Raw genomic sequence first — 19636 nt, forward strand, 5'->3', positions numbered from 1 at the left:
AGGCTAGCTGCTTCACTGCAGCTATAGCTAAGCTAATATAGTGCAAAGATTTTCCAGCAATATCAACTTCTAATCCAAGTATTAGAAAAAGAAAATACACAAAACATAAATAGAAATGATCCAAACTTCCTTTAACGAGAAAATAGTTTGTTTTTTGGTGTTTATTCTTTCTTTTTGTACTAGCTGTTTCCCCAAGATGTAGCTAAGCTAATATATAGCACTGATTTGTTTAAATATGCCAACTTGTCGATTATTGGCAAAATAATGACTGAACATATCTAGAAAAATGACAAACTTCTTTGACACAAAAATGACAGATTTTAATTGAATTTTAAGGGCATAATTTTTACGATTCAATTAAATATTAACCGTGCCTTTATTGAATGGGACCATAAATTTGCTATCATGCTGTGAATTTGAAATATTGTGTCAGTCTATATTATTATTACAATAAAAAGTGTTATTTTCATAATGAAGATGTATGTGGTTTCATGAACTGGAAATGACAAGATTTGTTTTGATAAAACAGAAAAAAATGGAAAATCCTGATAAGTCCTGAATCCTGAAACATATGAAAATAATTTTTTCCTCTGCTAATTATGAAACCTGTTTCTCTGAATGTTTGCAGCCTGTATGAACACAGCCAAAATGTGTTCAAAATAAAATTTATTCCTTTAAAATTTAGAAAAAGCTGTCATGTTCACCGCCTTCACTCATTCACTGTACCGACTTCATCCTGTTCAAGGTTGTAAGAGAAGTGGAGTTTATTGTAGCTGTTAGAGAGCAACACTTTCTTTATCACCAACATATTTGTTCTTACAGCCTTTTAAAAGGCAACCCAGGTATTGAGAGGAAGAATGAACACATCCAGCCGCAAACATCCCTCGTTTTGCTATCATTTTTGTGATTGAGTGTTATTGCCTTGCTTATGTTAGATACAATATGGACATGATTGAAGGTCTTTTGATATTGATTACTGCAGGAAAAGGAATCTGGAAAGTCCTTGCAGGTTTATGTTGAGAAACATTCTGAGACCATGTACACACATAGGAGGGTTTTTGTAAAAACCAAATATCTTCCCCCCCACACGACTTTGTTTTTCAAAAACAAATCCATCCACACCTATCCGCATAACCGCGTTGTTAAACACATTCATGAGCACATCAAGCCTTCAGGCTGCAGTAGCGTCCTTAATCCAATCCAATTACTTCCACAAAACACAAAACATGCCTCTAAAGTGATAGGTGGTGGTGGAAAATAGCTGTCCTTAATCTCGTCCTTCGCCTGTGTGGAGCGGTACTGTCTGCAGCGTAAAAACAAACAAAGTGCTTGGACAATGGATAACAATGACAGTTTTGAAGACGTCATGGTATTCTTTGTTGCGTACGGCGACCTTTCATCATCTAAAACTCCAGCTATATATGCCCATATGCTGATATGCAAATGGGGTATTCACAAATCTTCATTTTAGTCGGAGGCTTTTTAAAGAATTGTTTTTGATTGCATAAATCTACATTTTTGTGTGGATGACAGGCCATATCGGAGAAAAATAACTGTTTCGTGAGAAATCCTGCTACGTGTGGACAAGGCATGAAATTGCTTCTTAGTTTCTTGCAGATTGTTTAACTGCCCAGTCTTATTTCTGAGAGACTTTTCCTCTCCAAGGTGCCCTTTTTATTTGCAAACATTGCTTAAACAACCAGCAGCTTTGTTGAATGGAAAATGTATACTAATGATAATGTTCACTTAAAAAAAGGGTGAAAAGCGTTTCATTATTATAATTACTTCAACTTCCACGCCACCAGTATTAACTGGTCTTCTATGTCCTTTTTTAGCCTTTGTTAAAAAGCAGTTTGAGTAGTAGGTTTTAAAGCTACAGTCACTAAAACAGCCCATTTGGAAGGAAGCCATGTTCCATGATGTAAGTCAACCTCAATCTTTATCTGTCCCTCGGTGGCTCAACATACACAAAGACACAATCACAGGTAATGGATTAGTGTGACGTGCGAGCATATCTTGAGAATGCTTGAGCAGCTTTTGAAACACCTTTAGTGCAGAGCCAAACACAGCAGGATGCACAGAGCAAAAGCTGCTTCCAGAAGGTCAATACACCCCAGGTCTGGTCAGGTCACTTGCACATCCTCAGCAGTTGTTTGTATTGTTTAAAAGAGAGAGAGAGAGAGAGAGAGAGAGAGAGACTGCTGCATCAAACATTCACACGAGTATTACAAGTAAAGCCAATTGCTGTTTTTGTGTACACGATGGTAGAAGAAGTGATTCTTTGCATGTTGTGTTATAGATTAAAAGAACTACTAGTAAAACTTGGCATTTTTTAGTAAATGAAAGACTTATAGTGTAGTAGAGATTGGTCTAACATTGGTGGTGCTAAGGGAAATGCTAAAGCTAATTGTGTAGATTTTACAGTTGGCTCAAACAATTTTTTAATGATGATATTATTGAAAAAAGGTACAAAATATAGATTTTCTAAAATGCTTGATTTTCTTTAAAGTAGAAATAAATAGCTTTTTCATTTATTGATCAATTTTACTTTTTAAGCTAATTTCCCTCCTTCAGTAGGATAAATTTTACATACATAAATTTTAATGCAAAAATATCATATAATTGTGGGGAAAAGATCAAAAACATCTAAACAAATGATTAATTTCTTGTTCAAGAGAAAAACAGTTTAAAAGTATTTTTATTTTCTGTTTAAGATAGCTAGTCTATAGTTAGCAGAAATTACATTAGGAAAAAATATTAATAATAATATAATAATATATTAAAAAAATATAGAAAAACAATTACTTTTTGAAGAATAACAGTTAGGGTATTGTTTAGGTAAAAAAAAAAAAGACAATGTTTATTTTTCTTTAAGCTATCAGTTACCTCAAGCTACTGTTATGCTAACGGAAAAAGATTTTAATCAGATTAATCATATAATTACTGTAAACAAAACCCAAGTCAAATACAAGACAAGTCTTGAAAAATGACTAATTTTATTTTAAATTATGGGATAAAACTATTTTGATGGGTTTTTTTTTTGGTTTTTTTTTAGAAGGTAGCTGCTTTCCCAAGCTACAGCTAAGCCAACTAGCTGCATAGATTTTAGCAAAGGCATTTTATTGTTTAATTAGTGGAAGACTAGACTAAATACATTTTGAAAAATGACGGTTTTCCTTTAAAAAGGAAATACTTTCATGTGTGTTTTATGACTTTTGAGGGGCGTTGTGCTCATAAAGAGTCTTAAAACTAGCAAACTCCCTCAAGACTGAGTGAAAAAGAAAACATCACATGTTAAAATGAAGATGTTAGAATGTATTTATTTGTATTTGTATCCCAGTGGACAATATGTCATCTCCTAACTATATCTTTTACTAATCGCTAACTGAAGGTGATACAAAAAAATGTGAGTTTAATATATTAGGATTTGATAAAGTGTATGTGTGACTCAACCAAATTATTGTCCTATGAAACCACTTTAAATTTTAATTAAACAACCAAAAGTATTCATTCAGACTCCCTCATTAATGTAAACTGAAAATGCTCATTTTTTAAAGAAGTATGAAAAATCACCATCTGTACATTTAGTTTATTGATGTCAGAGTCATTACAGTCATATATCAGTTTGCTTATATAATGTACACTTGATGACTTGAATTATAGTACGGCAAGCATAGGCACACACCCTCGCTTTCTTTGCACCATAAAATACGAGGCTTTAATCAAACCAAGCAGTAAGAGAACGTTTATGCCTCGCTTCCACTGTTCACAGAGCACGCTGAACATTAGTGCCTCTCTTTAAAAAACTACATATGAGGAGTAAGCCTGGAGCCCAGGTCGCTCAGCTTGAACAAAAAGAAAATGTCTTCAAACGATAGGCTACTTAAAAAGTAGAATTCCCAGCATTTATAAGAGCAGCTTTTTCAAGTTCAGCCTCTTGAACAAGATTCTCTAGGAGAGCCACAAACAGAGGAAAGAAAAAACAACAACTAGCTTCCCTTTGTCTCTGTAGGTGTACTGGATTCAGTAAGGCATCAATAACATGCTTCAGGCTGTTGTTCCACACGGCTGGTTACGCAAACCCCACCTGGATCTACAGTATATAATAAACCCAACTAAGAAAGTCTTTAAAACAGCAGAAAAACTTTGTCTTTAACTTTAAATTTAGATTTTCAATAGATATACACAGATATGCTCTGTGTCATGCTATGTTCTGCAAATTTCTAGGCTCCTGGGTTGAATAAAATGCATACATATGAGTAACAAGACTATATATTCATAATGCGAAGAAGCAAAAGAAGTCTGTCCCCAAAAATGTCTTTTTTTACTTTTAGGTAATCAGATTACATCACAGAGTTTATATAGATTGAAACCGAGAACTGCTTAGCGGGCTACAGATCTAAGCAGGTAGTTAAGTACTGGCTAAGAGATGACCTGTCCAGAGTAAGATGGCTGTTTAAACCCCTGAGAATACAGCACTTACCTCATGACACAAGTCCAAAAGACACGCACAGATAAGAAACTGGTTCTTTTAAACACTACTTAAACAGTGGGTTGACATAAAATACATCCGTGAGGTACTGGTTATATAATTGGCTATATCATTTGATCAAATATTCAACCTGCTTGTTTCAAGTTTCAGGTTTCTACAATCATGGGAGATATCGGTTATGTGAGTCGCCAGGACTACTCCTGCTGGATTTGGATGGATAAAGTGCTTTGAGTGTTCAAACAAGTCTTAAAACCTAAAGAAATGAGACTTGCAGTTCTTGCAAGAGCAAGTTTCTTTTATTCCAGTTGGTTACTAAGTGCTGGATCCACCTGTGATGTTGTCCTATGTTGTGAATCAAAAGTCATCCACTTCGTTGTCAATCTCCTTGGGTTTGCGCCGTTTCACCCTGGCTGGTGACCGGCTCCTCCTGTGGCCCACGCCACCACCAGCAGATACGTCATCGGCCGTTTTGGGTACCCCTATGGAGTCCACAAGGTTCGAAGATAGATCCATGTCAACTTCCTCCATGGAGCCGGACTGGGACTCTACTGAGGTCTTTGTGAACTGATGGAGGAGGGCACCCTCTTCCTTTTTGTTTCTGTGGGTCTTGTCATCTTCCTCTGGCTTGAACTCCTCTACTGTATCTTGATCTGCCTTGCCATCTTCACCGCTCTCTTTCTCCTCCTCATCTCCTGTACAGCCAGTCTCCTCCCGTCCTGATTCTTCGGCACCAGTTTCACTCTGACGTTTACTGTCGTCCGAGTCTTCGGCGTCAGCTTCCTCTCCCTCGGTCACACAGATAGTTGGAGTTGCATTTTGACTCTGAGAGGTTAAAAAAAAAAAAATCAGATTTATAGCTTAACAGTCATACTAAACCAAGTTGTATCATAACAGTGCAGCAGAAAATGGAAAGTAGTGCTAAAAACATTGATTTAAATGGTGGAAGCAGTGAATGGCTAACAGTTACAGCAGACACCCATCAGGGGAAGTTCTGTCTTGCGGCCAAACAAAACAGATTTGTTCAGGCTGGCTAATTGGATGATCAGATTATCTTTTCCCCCCTGGCTTAGAATTAGCAATGTAGCTGCAGTAGGTCAGATTCCTCTTTAAGGTACAGCAGACTGTAACTCCAGGGTCATATTCAGAGACTTGGCGCTGTTTTAAAATAGAGCGCTAGAAACTTCTTATTCAGCAACTGTTACTGATGTGTCTACAACAGTGTTCCTCATTGCGCAACTCGCGAGTCGCATGCGTTTCACTGACTCTTGACTTGCAGCTTGTGAAGCAGCCACTGGCTTTTTGAAAATGCTATCTAAACAAGTCATAATGATCCTCAATGGTGCAGTTCTCTCCACAAACAAGAGCTGCAGGCTGCTTGCAGAAACTTTGCTGTCCTAACGGCCCTAACTGACCCTTTCAGAGTTGCCAGTATGGCTAATTTCAGCTGCGCTGAACTCCACCAAAGAGCTGCTCCATTGGTATCTCCGTATAAATGTATAGAAAAAGAAACACCCCCATTCCAGAGGCATTATTGTATTTTCACCATATACTGTTGCCTAAGAATGCCACTACTCCGTGCAATATTTAGGATAACGATTCCTTGCTAAAAAACTGTAGCAGAATAGGTAGCATGGGAACGCTTTTTTGGGGGGATGGCTGCTCTTCTCTGGTTTTAGTATACTGAGTGCAGCTCTTGTTGAATTAACAATGAGGATCACTGGTCTACATGATTATATTATATTATATGTTCCTGACAGTGAGGAATGCCTGGATGTGTGTGTCATCATGGGAAACTATGGCTTTGGCAATTAAATACAACATCATTAACAGCAAATTTGAGTAATATTGTAACAATTCTACTTCCATCTATGGATCTACTGCCAACAGCCGCGAAGGAAATTTTTATTAGTTGTTCACTCAAGGTCAGAAATGGCGGCTTGTTGTCGAAACCATATCGAAAGGCTCATTTATGATCTCTACTTATGTAAATATGTATATCCATCCAGACTTTGTCAACCCATACTACCATGTGTCTTTTACGTTGGCATGGTTGTTAGCTAAACATCCACTAGAGGGCAGTGCAGAGTTCACTGGTGCTCCTCTGCTAAATCGGGTTTAGACATCTGCAAGCCCTCTGAAAATGGACCAAAATGAGTACATAAAAAACTAAGAGGCTCTGTTAATATGCACAATTAGCCTCTTCAAAAAATGAGCCACTCTCATACTTCCATGCGTCTTTTATGTTGCCTTAGTTGTTCATTTTATCCATTTTGAATTCAAAGTTTACTTCTATATTCTGATATTCGTTTCAGACACCAGTTGATGGTGGTAACACACTACTATGAAGTTATATGCAACTGCCCAATATGCCTGGCACTCTCACACAGCCTTTCAAAGCTCCTGCCATCTCCACAACTATTCCTATAGTCTTCTTTGGTTTGTTCCTTTCTCTGGTCGCGCGTCAGCTCCACTGCTCAGCGCTGCCTCTATGGTTACCACTATTGTTCCATTTACTTAGTCAAGTAACCAATCCACAAGATCCTCAAAAATGGAACAAATTACATATATGTAAACGATGCAGGAGATGGTCGAATTTGTCTGCATGTCAGTTTGCTACATAGGGTATAAAGAGTCTTAAAGACACATTAAGTGAGTTTTTTATCTTAAATTTCCACGTCCGGGGCTTGTTCAATGACACAGTGACATCTATCATGTGTATATCTAAAGCCGCTGCAACCCAGCAGCATACCAGGATGAAGAAACCGAAATATACAACTTTTACATCCAGGACGTGATGTGATGTTTCGCTTCACGGTATAAGAAGGAACGGCCTGATTTAAACACGCTGAATTAGCCGTTGATAGGGGGTGCGTGATGGGGAAAATGGCAAAAGTTCTGTAGTGTGTCTTTAAAGCTACATACACATGGAAACTAAACGGACCCCAGGCCTGTAGGTGGTGCTGTAATTCTGCAACAAAATACATAACAGGAAAGAATGGAGAATGTGTCTAAACTTGTGCAATGCAAACAAACATACTAAGAAAAAGGTTGTGGAGAACTGAGTTAAAAAGGAGACGTGTTGAAAACAATGCTCAGTAGCTTCTACAGCACAACAAAACGCAGTAATCCACCATTTCTGTAGCTGTTGGCAGGGGTTAAGCCTGTGGCTTAAGGGAAAGGTGAGGCCATGGCAGGGATCCTCAATCCTGGTCCTCAAGGGTCCTGCAGGTTTTCAAAGGGTTCCTGCTTGAACACACATGACTCAGACTGCACGTCTGCTATATACACATTGATCTGAATCAGGTGTATTGCAAGACGAGGGGGGACATGGAAAGCCCGCAGGACACTGGCGCAAGAGGACCAGGACAGATCATTTCTGGGAATGGAGACATTGGTTCAGAAAAACTTTTTTTTTTTAGAAGTAATTATATAATATTGGACTATTTAGTATTTAGGGGCTTCTAAAGTGCCAGTTTTGTCGAGAAAATGCTTTAGAAAAAAAAAAACCTTTCTCAGATACACCTAAACTCTCCATGCGTACATGGCCTAAAGAAGTAATGGGCCTTAAGAGCAGATATATCCCATCCACTTCACACTTCTGTGCCATTTAAAAAAAAAAATCTTTTCAATTAATAAAGTATAAGTTATAATTGCTCATTCAAACAGTAACCACGCCCACTTTGAACTTCTCTTAAAGCGTTAACCACACCCGTTTCTATTTAACTTCAAGCGTTAACCATTCCCAGTTTGAATTTCAATTCAAATATGAACTTTGACCACTTTAATAAATATTTAACATGAAGTTTAAATTAGGATTTGACTTCAGACCTTAACCATGCCAACTCTGCGCTTTACTTTTAAAGTGGAAATATTATGTGCATTTCAGGCTAATTTTTTTTTTATTTCTGAGCCCAGAAGGGCTGGGATTGATGGAGTTATTGTCACAAATGGCTTTATTTACTTCAGACCGACCGTCTCCGTAGGCTGTCAGATCAGCCTGTGGGCAAAATGAGTGGATTGAGACTCTTCCGCATTAAGCCCCGCCTCCCGCCACTGCACTACATCGGGAGCCCGCACTGCAACTGCTTCCGCCGTCATTGTAACATCTCATAAACAGAAGGATTAGGCTAATATGAACCCAATAAAAAAAAAAAAAAAAAACACTGTCAACACATAGCCATACAGCCCTACATGTTGGAACCTGAATCAGACCCTGAAAACGAAGTGGAAAACAGCAACCCACAGCAACGAATGCAGCAGGATGTCTCTCTTTGGTAAACTCACCAGCCATCGTTGGAAATAACTTTATCTCACGTTTTCCACCCGCCTGATGTATTTGTACATGCCCTTGTTAACCAGTAGAAGGTAACCAATCACCGAACCTTATCCCCCGGGACGTCACAAGGATTTCCAAGTAGAAAAAAACTCTCTAAAATGACGCGTTTTTCGTCGCCATGGAAACCGAACGGAGAGAGTGCTGGAACTCAAACTCAAACTCAAACATAGGTGAGTTTGAGTTTTGAGTTTTAGGTGATGAAAAACAGTGCCGTTCACATGTCTGATGAGGATTCAACACTGTAACACTGTAGAAAACAAATACCATCAAAGCACCCCTCTAAACATTAACCACGCCCATTGTGAACATCACTTCAAACATTAACCGGGTCAACATTAAACTTAATTTTAGATGTAACGGCACATACTTCACCCATTATACCCACTTTGGTGGGCATTATCTTAACATAATAGTTTATGGGGATTGACTCTCTTTTGGAGCCTCTAGTGGATGAGGGAGAACTGCATTTTTTGGCACTTTCCTCATAGGCCTCACTTTTACCCGCTGGACATTGCCACTTAGTCACCCCCCATGTGTTAAGCCCATAATTTAGCAAAGTTGTCTTACCTATAAAATATTTTTACTTGCTATTAATGATCGCCCCATATCATCACAACTTTACACAATCATGCTACCATTCTGGCTTGATACATGGGAACACAGAATGCCGGTCCAGTCTGCCAGTTAAGACCTCGATTGACTTTGATCATCCATTTTGTCTGACATTTTTACATTTGTACAGACCTGTAAGCAGGATTAAAATGTAGCGTTTCGTTTACTATAGCAAGTACATCAGGTCAGAAAGCCTGTCTGCTGAAAAGTTTTTTTCCTTTTTCAACTAATCCCAGAATAAAGTAGAAATGTACAATCTTTACCTGACAGGAGACTCTCTCCTCCTCAGATGCTTCTCTCTCCTGCTCCTCACTCTCTTCCTCCTTCTCATCTTCATGCGACTCCCCTTCTCCTGTTCCATCAGCTTCATCCTCTGCCGATGCACTGATGTTTTCCTCCTCCACCAGCATTGAATCTTCATTTGCAACATTCTCTGCAGCGCCATCTTCGCCGGATTCTTCCTCTACCTCCCCAGATGATGCCTCTTTTACTGTCTCCTTGTCACTCTCCTCTTCCTCTTCCCTTGTGCCTGTCTCCTTCTCGTTTTCCCCTGTCTCATTATTCTCGGTATTGCTACTTGTTTCCTCCACCTCTTCATTCTCATCTTCCTCCCTGGCAGACGGACATGTACACTCTCCTTCGTCATCCTCCCCATTTTCAGTTGTCTCATCTGGCTCAGCTTCCTCACCAGTTGTTGCACCCTCTTCCTGCTCGTCACTATCTTCCCCTTCCTCCACTTCTTCTTGTGCATCGTCTTCATCTTTGTCCTGTTCTGCTTCCTCGTCCTCTTCAGCAATCGTCTCCTCTAGAATAAGATGAGGTTTGATATCATCTTTGGTTTCATCTTCCTCCTCTTCCTCCCTAACTACCTCTAAATTCCTCCCTTCCTCATCGACAACCATCCGTTCACTTGTCACCTCTGGAGGTTGATGCACCGTCACAGGTGCAGGTGATGGGCTTTTCTTGAGCTGAAGTATCTTCAGAAGGTCAAATTCCATCATCACGGGAGCTTCAGCTGCTAGAGGATTTGTTTTGAAAGGCCGAGCAGCCATTTTCTTGCGCATACAAGCATCACAGGGGCAGTACTCATCTTCGCTTCGCTGATCGCTGAACTCACCGGCTGTTTCTTCATCGCTGACAGAATCAGCAGTTTTTACGGACTGGTTCTTCATCACCTGCAACATAAATCGGCCATTATACCACTGAAGTGTTAGTTTGTGTCAGGTGTGGTAGGATTGTAATAGGATTTGCGGTGCACTTCTACCTTCAACATTCGGCGCCTCTTCTCCGTCATAGTTGACTCCTGAGAGATGTTCGCCAACGGTGGCGGCCGGGGCGACTTCCCCGGTTTGCCAGCACGACTTTGAATCTTCCTCATCTCCCGTTGGATGCTGTTCTGAATGCGCCGGCTCACCTCGTCCCTCAGCTCAGAGATCATTGTGTCCAAGATAAGGCTGTCGTCCAGGTCCCAGCGAACTTTGAACTCTACCATGGCGTCAATGTAGTGGCTCATGAATTGCTTCTCCAGCTTCTTCAGCAGATTGAGTACCCACACTGGATCAGGGTCTTGGGATAACCTTTTGGACAAGGGTGCTCGCGGTACATTCGGGGGTGTGTCAGAGGGGGAGCCTTCGAGGGTCTCTCTTTCATTGTCTGTAGCAGATTTTGTGCTGTTGTTGGTCGAGGTCTTGTCCGATGATGATAGGTTCTCAGTGGCTTTCGGGCTTTCATTTTGATCCTCATTCTTCATCGGTTCCTCTGCTTTAGATGTCCCCTCGGTTTCTATCCCATTTTCCTTGTCTTTGTCCTGTACACCCTCCTCGTCCTCTACTGCAACCTTTGTTACAACTTCTTCGGGTTGCAATTCAGTTTCTTTTGCAAGTGTTTCATCTCCTCCTTGATTTCCGTTGTCCTTCCCTGATCCGCCTGAGCCACTGCTCATGCCCACTCCGGATGATGACCTAGGTGGTGTCACCTGCTCCAAACCACCGTCTTTGGCCTCCTTTACTTCAACGTCTCTTGGTTCGGTGAGCCAGAGAGACTGAAGAATAGCCATGATCTCATCATACTGCTGCTTGCGGTCCTTCTGTTCCTGACTGCCGGTGCTTGATGGAGGCTCAATGAGCTGAAGCTGGGCCAAACAGTCCAAAAGCCCCTTGGCTGATGCACTTAGTCTACGACCATAAACAGGAGACACCTAGAAAACATGGCAAATACAAAATAGATGCTTTCATGAGATTTTATTTAATTGACTTACATGACATAAAAAAAAACAAAAAAAAAAAAACTACTTTTAAATGTTTACACTATGATTTAACTTTGCTGTGTGATTAATTGGTCCATATGAGGACAAGATTGGTTTGGTAAGCGCCTTACCTCAGGCATGCTTCGGCATCGACCCGAAGAGGAGCTCAAAAGAACCTTCATCACGGCTGCAGAACAATGCCAGTTCTTAGAGAGATGAATCTCTGCTGCATCCCCAAGGCCCGGACCTGAACTTTTCTCCTCTTCTGCTGCATCACATTTGCCTTCATTCTCTTTTTCTGCTTCCTCTCCTGACCCAACTTTCTCATCCTTATCCGCTGTCTCATCTCCAGGACTTTCCTTCTTTGTCGCCTCCTCTCCAATTGCGCCTTCTGTTTCCATTTCTCCGTGCTCTTCCAGTTCCCCATTTAACTCATTGCCAGGTGCAAGCAGGCTGGCATTCGCGGGGATTCTCTGAAGCCAGTCGCTGACAACCTCATTGGGGGAGGCATTAGGCAGACAGGCTGGTGTCAGTTCTATTTCACCCTCATGATTTTTTACATCTCTGCTTCGCTTAGACCGATCGCTTTTCTCACTTCTGGCTTTGTCGTTGGTTTTGCTGGCTTTTGACTGCTGACTGTTTTGGCGCGCTGCAGCCATGGCTTCCTTCAGCAGATCAGCAGCTGACAGAGAGTGAGACAGCGTGCTTTCACTACATGCCTCCACCTTGCTCTCTGGTCTGGAGTTGTGTAAGGGGCAAGGGCTGGAAGGTTTACCAGGACGTTCTTTCCTCTGTGAGCTGGACCTTTCTGAGCTGGATTTTAAAGAGCTGACTGGACTCAAACCTGATTTGACCAAATCCGGGTTAGACTTTTGTGAATCTTTTTTAGACTTTGACTGATTTGAAGCAGCTGAGTCAGGCCTGAGACTACAGGGACTTTGGGAGTGGAAACTGGCTGCTTTATTTTGTGCTATGTCTTGCGTATCTTTGGTCTCACTAGCTGATCTACTGACATCCTGGTCTTCAGTGATACTATTTGTTGAAACACAACTTTTTGCTGAACTGGCATCTTTAACGCTGGCACTTGTTGGGGATTTGCTCCGAAGTTTAGCACTTCCTGACTTTGCAGATGAGGCCCTGACGTTAGTGGTATCCAATTTGCCCGCATTTGTTGACACAGACTTCACACTGCCTGTTTCAGAAGGGCTAGGACTACAACACGTTTCTTTAGACTCAGCTATCTGAGCTGCTGATTTGACACTACAGTTACAGCAAGACTTGCGAGACCTGCTGCTTTTGACTGTAACTGCACTGGTGGCTCTTTCTGTGTTTTGTTCTCCACTTTCTTCATCTTCATCTTCACCTCCTCTGGGCATTTCAATCGTAGGGATAGGATTGTAAGATGTACTTTTACTGCTGTTTCTGTTGGACGCAGCAGATCCTGTCATCTCTATATTGTTTTTTGCAGAACTTTCTGGGTTTTTGGAAACATTAGACTTGCCACTGTCTGAATCAGCTGTATCTTGGTCCTCTGGCAGTCCGAGTGACACTGATCCAGATGAGGCACGACTCAAAGGTTTCTCTGCGCCGTCCGATTCTTTCCTCTGCTTCTTTGATGAGGATGACAGGAAGCTGGCTCCTCCCTCACTTTTCCCATCATCCTTATCCTCCTTTTCCTTTTCTTTCTCCCCATTTTCAAGTGTTGATGCTGCTCCACAGCGACATTTAGATCTGCCAGATTTAGCTGAACTTACGGAGTGAACTGACAAGGCGCTGGGCCCTCTTGTGTCTCCAGCACCGGAGCTAGGCTGCAGATGTTGAGCAGGTGGTTGTGAGCTTCTGAGGGATGCAACAGGAGTTTTAGGTGATTGGGTTTGGGGTGAAGGTGTTCTTCTTGGTGACAGTGTTTGGCCATTAAAGCTTCCAGGGGATTTACTCCTTCGTGCACTACTGGCATTTTCACCAACTTCGATTCCTGTTGAGGTACTCTGTGGTGTCTCATTTTCCTCCTCATCCGCCCCTTCTGGTGTGTTGATAGTGACAACATTTGGACTTGAAAGATTTCTGCTAGAATTTGACTTGCAAGAAGCATTGTCCCTCCCTGAAGAGTTTGACTTTGCAGACATGATACTCTCTGATCGCTCCTCATTTTCAATTTTTTCTTCCTTTGTCTCAGTAATCAGAGCATCGGTATCATCTTGATTTGGAGATGCTGCAGAGTGGTTTGACTTCTGGGACTTGGCAGAAATGTGCGATCGCCCTGAAGTAACGCTGGGGGATCTGTCCACCGTGCCATTTAACTCAGTGTTTCCATGGCAAGACTTGACAGAGGAAGCTGATTTACCCGACTGAGCACTGGCTGGCCTCTTTTCATTTTCCGATTTAGCTGACATCTTACTGTCTGGCCTCTTGCTTTCCTCAGCATCCTCTGCCACTTGTAAGCTTGGAGATACTGCCTTCTCATTTTCATTCCTCTTAGAAGACTTTGCAGACTTGACAGACATTTGAGTTGCAGCCCTTTCTTCTCCATCTCCTCTAGCTTCCGATCTAGGTGAAGGTGATCTTCCTGAAGCTTTGGCAGACTTAGAAGATTTATCAGACCGATTGGATTTCGCTGACACTGCACTTTCTGCCCTTTCCTCTATGCCTGCTCCCTCTCCTCTTTCTGTTAGGTTGTTGGCAGGTTCCTCTTCCGCCTTCCCAACTGGAGATATCGCTTTTGCGCAGTGACTGCAAGCGGACCTGTGAGATGTGCCAGACTTTGCAGAAACATTTGATTTAGTTGACTTATATGATTGGACGCTGTCAGCCTTTCTGGACTTAGCAGAAGTATTGGACTTAACAGAGAGGCTACTGGGAGCTCTCTTACCTGCGTCGTCATCTTCTGCAGCATTTTGGTCTAATGGAGATGCAGTTTTGCTACAGCTGGACTTATGAGACTTGACTGACGCACCAGATTTGTCCGACATTGAACTGGCATCTCTTTCTGCAGCATTTTTCCCCTCTGCTTCTTCTCTTGGATTGATGACAATCACTTCGCTGCATTTGGACTTGTGAGACTTGTGAGACTTGCCAGACTTAGCAGACAGATTAGACTGAGCTGACAATGCGCTGGGGCTTCTCTCCTCCTCTTGGTCTGCTGTCACACCAGATAAACCATTACACCCAGACTTGTGCGACTTGTTGGATGTGTGGCTTGTGGCCGATGTAGCCCTTTCACCTTCTTCTCTTCCTGTCGACTCCGGATTGGAAGTTCTGGACATGGCACTGGCTGCTCTGCCCTCTAAGACGTTTGACATGGCAGAGAGGCGTCCATGATTGGTGAGGTTGGTCTTGTTTGATTGCGTTGACACAGCTGAAGCATCCGAGGCTTTGTCATCATGACCATCATCATTGTCACCGTCCCCTTTGTTGCAGAGTGGTGAGGCGGGGTGTGGAGAGGCTATCTTTGAATTATTTGACCTCTTTGATTCTCTGCTGTTAGAGCTGGCCGAACGCTTGCAGCCGCCACAGTGAAGGCACGCACTGGATGTTCCTGACTTCTGAGAGCTAGCTGAAAGTCCCGTGTGACCAGATAAGCCACTAACAGCCCTCTTTATCTCTTCATCCTCAACGTCAGCTACGCCGTCTTCCTCTGATTTTGGGATCTTGGATTTACTTATATTAGATGCAGAACTAGGAACTCGATCTGCTGAGTGTGGGGTAGCTGCTCCACAGCAACAGGAAGAGGCTTCAGATAATGCCTTGCTTCCTGGCGCCTCCCTTTCCTTGAGTTTAGTAGAGTGGATCGAGTTGGCCGAGACCCTGCTTGTTGGCTTTTCATCCAGGTGAGCGTCAGGAGTTGGTGACGATAACGATTCATCTCTGTGGGAGCACTGAGAGGCGCTGGGCGGCAGATCATCATCCTCATCATCCTGGTCCTCTTTCAGTGACTGAAGAACATGTGAGGAGCTGCTGACGGCTGAAAATGGGCGATATTCGTCTTCCCCCATCATCAGCTCACCTTCGCCTGACCTTCCGCTGTGTGGTCGAAGGTTGGCGTCCATGGCAACCAACTCAGTCCTACTGCAGCATCGGCTAACCTTGCAGACCTCTACCTGGGTGTCTCCGTCCTCCACCATCTCTACTCTGCGCTCAACCTGCTCCGTCACACACATCTCCTCTTGCACCAGCTGGCTCTGCTCCGAACCCGATCCCACTGGTGTCTGAGAGAGTCGTGCTCTGCAGCGGATCACCCTTCTAGAGTTGCATGATGAGGAAGAGCTAGAGGAGTGTGTATGTCTCATCATGGTGTGGTTGGATGTATGTGGAGGTGGGACGGGAGGATGTTTGAGACTGTGAGCAGGGTTTTCCCACAGGTCAAACTGATGGTCTTGTCTCTGGTAGCAACAGGGGCAATGGTTGTCCTCCAATGAACACTGCACAGGTCGTCCGTTATAGTCCACACATTCATAGCCTGTAGAGTCAGGGTCCGAACAGCTTTCTGATTGACCATGCTGCAGGTACTCCGCCTGGGTTTGGCTCAGGGGGCAAGATTCATTGGTCAGAGAGGGGGATTTCTTAATTTGTGTCGACCACTGAAGAGTCTCATCGCTCTGGAGGCGAAAACGCACCCTCATCTCCACTGAGAGGCTGCCATCTTTATTTACAAGAACACGCTTTTCAATGTCGTCATTCATGATGGCCGGTTTTGCCTGGGAGAAGATGCCGCATGACTTTTCAGAGGACAAGGAGAAACGGGCAGAGCGATTTGAGGAATCGGAGCGAGGATGGATAATGCTCTTCTTGGTTTCAAGTCCAAAGTTAACTGAAAAGAAGAACAAGTACATATGAAACAACACTTTTTTAAACTTATTTTTGCACCTTTTGTTCTATTTCATTGAACAACCTACCATTTTTCTTACTTTCATGTCCTTCTTCATACTCGCTGGCTCTGGACTGAGCTCCATGAGGAGGGGACCTTACAACTTGGGTTGCAGGAGATCGAGCCCCATTTCCTGGAGTCCGAGGTCCAAGACCAGGAGACTTGCTGCTCAACCCTGGCAGTTTATCTTCTGATGTCTTCCTTATGAAGTTTATAAGCATTGGACTGAAGGCTTCCCGTCCGACGCACACCAACACACCAGGACAAGTCATCAGGCTTTGTACGCTGTCGATCTACAAACAAATTGAGAGTTTTCCCCCTTTAGTTAACAAAATGCTTCAACTTTACACATTTATGCAGAAATGGTTTTTTTACCCTGCGTCCTTCTGCTGTGTAGAGCTTGCGAACATGAAACTGCATCACCTCGGATACCTCCTCTAGAAAAGCTCTCAGGCTTCTGGTTGACCTCCTGCTCAGCACAATGCTTCTCCTCATTCCCGGCTCGCTGTTCTTCACCAGGAGGATCCGTCGCTGTCTGTAAGGGAAGTGCATATGGCCGGGCGGTGTTGCAGATGGGAATTCAGGCCGCTGGGGCCTCCTGCCATGATGGTACCAGATGCCTTGTCGTTTGCTGGCCAGCTCTATGTTAATTGGTTTAGCATGCCGCCGGTCAGAGCAGAGGTAGCAGCCGCCGTCTTGGAGCTGCTCCAGGTGTTTGATGGTATGGGTGCCTCGTGGTGTGGTAACGGTCCGCACTCCAAATGGCAGGGGAACCTGCATATACATGCATACATGTACACTGTGCATACTTGTCATATTTATCTGTGATTTAGCTACAGGAAGGTACAGCTAATTCTCTTTCACGTGCATCTAAGACAGCGGTGTCCAGCTGTGGTCCTCGAGGTCCGCAATCCTGCATTTATCCATTAATCTGATTCAGGTATGGTGCAGGAGTAAACATCCAAAGCCTTCAGGACAGCGGTACCCGGAGGACTGACACTCCTGATCTTAGAAGTCAACTTCAAAAGAGATCCTGCATCATACCCATCCTACTAACCTTTTGAGAAAGGTCATCCAGCAGGGTATCGAAGCATTTGAAGCTGCGCTTGTGGATGGCCATTCTGACGCCTCCAAACTGGCTGTCACCGCTTTTGTAGAAAGTGATTCGCTTGGCTGGGGTGGCTGAGGTCACATGGATGTGCCTCAGATTGGAAGGAGGTGGTGCAGGGAAGCGCGAGGCATGTTTAGATGGGGGTCGGGGATCCCACAACCTCGTTTGGACTGAATGCATGCTCTGATCTCACACACACCTGCATAAACACACATGCAAAACATGCAGCACTGAGTCTAAAACAGTCGAAAAGAAGGAGATTACTTTCTCTGATGCGTTGCGTTATTTTTTGTTTTCCTCTTCACATACTTTCTAATCAGACTTGCTAGGTCACAGATCTTAATCAGGATCTTTAACTGAGGATTCAGGACATCCACTAACAGGACTACCTCACATACAGGGTGTTACGTGTCATCTCGCCTAAATAAGAAACATTTTGTCATCAAAATCATTTGGATTTGGATTCACTTTCATTTGTAATTTAACCCTATAGGCTCTTGTTTTGTTTCTGGACTCCCTGAAATTAATGACCCCCTTTCTGCAATTTTAAAATAACAAAAACAGAGCGAGATTAATGTTAAATAAAAAAAATTTTAAAAAAAAAAATTAAGGATATTGTAAATAAACCATAATAAACTAATAAACCAATGTTAAATAAATGCCAAAATGAACCAGTTTTGATTAGTTTTACCGGCCTGTGTTGCACAGATAAAAGGAATATTCGATGTTAGATAGGTTACTTAAGTGTGTACGCAGTTATATAATGCATACAATGCATATATAATGCATGTGTAGATTAAACGCACACTCAAAGTGCAAAAAGAAATAAAATAAACTGGAGTTTCTCCATTTGACTCAAATATCACCATATATATCCAGTATAATGTGCATAATCTGACACCTGATGTTTAACCATGATGACTTCCGGTAACCTGAGAGAAAAGGTGAACATTATCAGCAGCTTATACACCGTTTAAGTCCCACAAGGCTGAATGTGAGGCCAAATCGCTGCTCTTAGCTGCAGACAGTCCCAATGTGACACTACCCTTCTTAATCCCTCTTCAGCTCCATCTTTCTCAACAACATTTAACGTCTGACGTTTCGTTTTTGGTGTAATTTAGGAGAAAAACTCCACATGTGAATAAAATATTCAAATAAACCAGTGCAAATCTATTTTTTATTATGTTAAACCTGCTTGATACATCCTACAATCTTCTTTCTCGTTAATTTTTGGCTGCGATTAAGTTATTTGGCTTGATAGTAAAATATGATTTCTGTGTACTTTAAAATAATTGCAGTTTACAAACAAAGAGAAATGTAATTTTGCTGTAAGACTAAAAGAAGTTCAGGTTTAACTGGTGCAAAAATAGAGGCGGACTGCCAAATAATTCAAGCTATTCTCACTGAGGCCTGAATGGCTTAATCCAGCATCATGCAAAACTGCAGCTTCTGATCATGTCAATTACGGAATATTTTGCCATTTTTGCATCCCTATTGTCCCTTTAAAACCAACTGAAGTAGTTATACATGTAGAGCAGAGACACATCTTGTGATTTACCTCATTATAAGTGTATCTGATCAGCATTTTTCTGAATACAGATTTTTCATTCCAGAGATTTAATAAACGTGGAGAATTTCCCGAGCAACCGTATACCCCACAGAGATCACTTTGCATCATATACGACAAACTGTTTCACATTTAATGAGATAAAAACTGGAGTTTTGCTTCTGGAAAACAAGAAAACTGACAATACACAGAATTATTTACTATGACTTCTCTTATTAAAACATGCACTTGCTTTTTTACATTACAACAACAAATTTGGGACATTTTATTTTGCAATTTATTTGTAATATTCAAAATATTTGAAGATTTAAAAAAATTTCTACTCCAACCATTTAGACCAAGCTGTTAAGTTCTCTACTCACATGTTCAGGAAACATGGTCCAAAGAGATGCGACACAGCTGAGAAGAA

General features: G+C 42.2%; 1 protein-coding gene across 1 annotated transcript; it reads right to left on the bottom strand.

The window, feature by feature from the left end:
* Positions 1–4846: 4846 nt before the first annotated feature.
* rp1l1a (rp1 like 1a) lies at positions 4847–17840 on the bottom strand (the record flags this gene model as incomplete). Its single annotated transcript, XM_079264139.1, has 7 exons — positions 4847–5314; positions 9704–10615; positions 10705–11637; positions 11817–16492; positions 16578–16842; positions 16925–17323; positions 17607–17840. 7 exons carry the CDS (start codon positions 17838–17840, stop codon positions 4847–4849), a joined length of 7887 nt encoding a protein of 2628 aa, XP_079120265.1.
* Positions 17841–19636: the final 1796 nt, after the last annotated feature.

The sequence above is a fragment of the Telmatherina bonti genome (genome assembly GCF_933228915.1).
Source record: "Telmatherina bonti genome assembly, chromosome: 24".
Lineage (NCBI taxonomy): Eukaryota > Metazoa > Chordata > Actinopteri > Atheriniformes > Telmatherinidae > Telmatherina > Telmatherina bonti.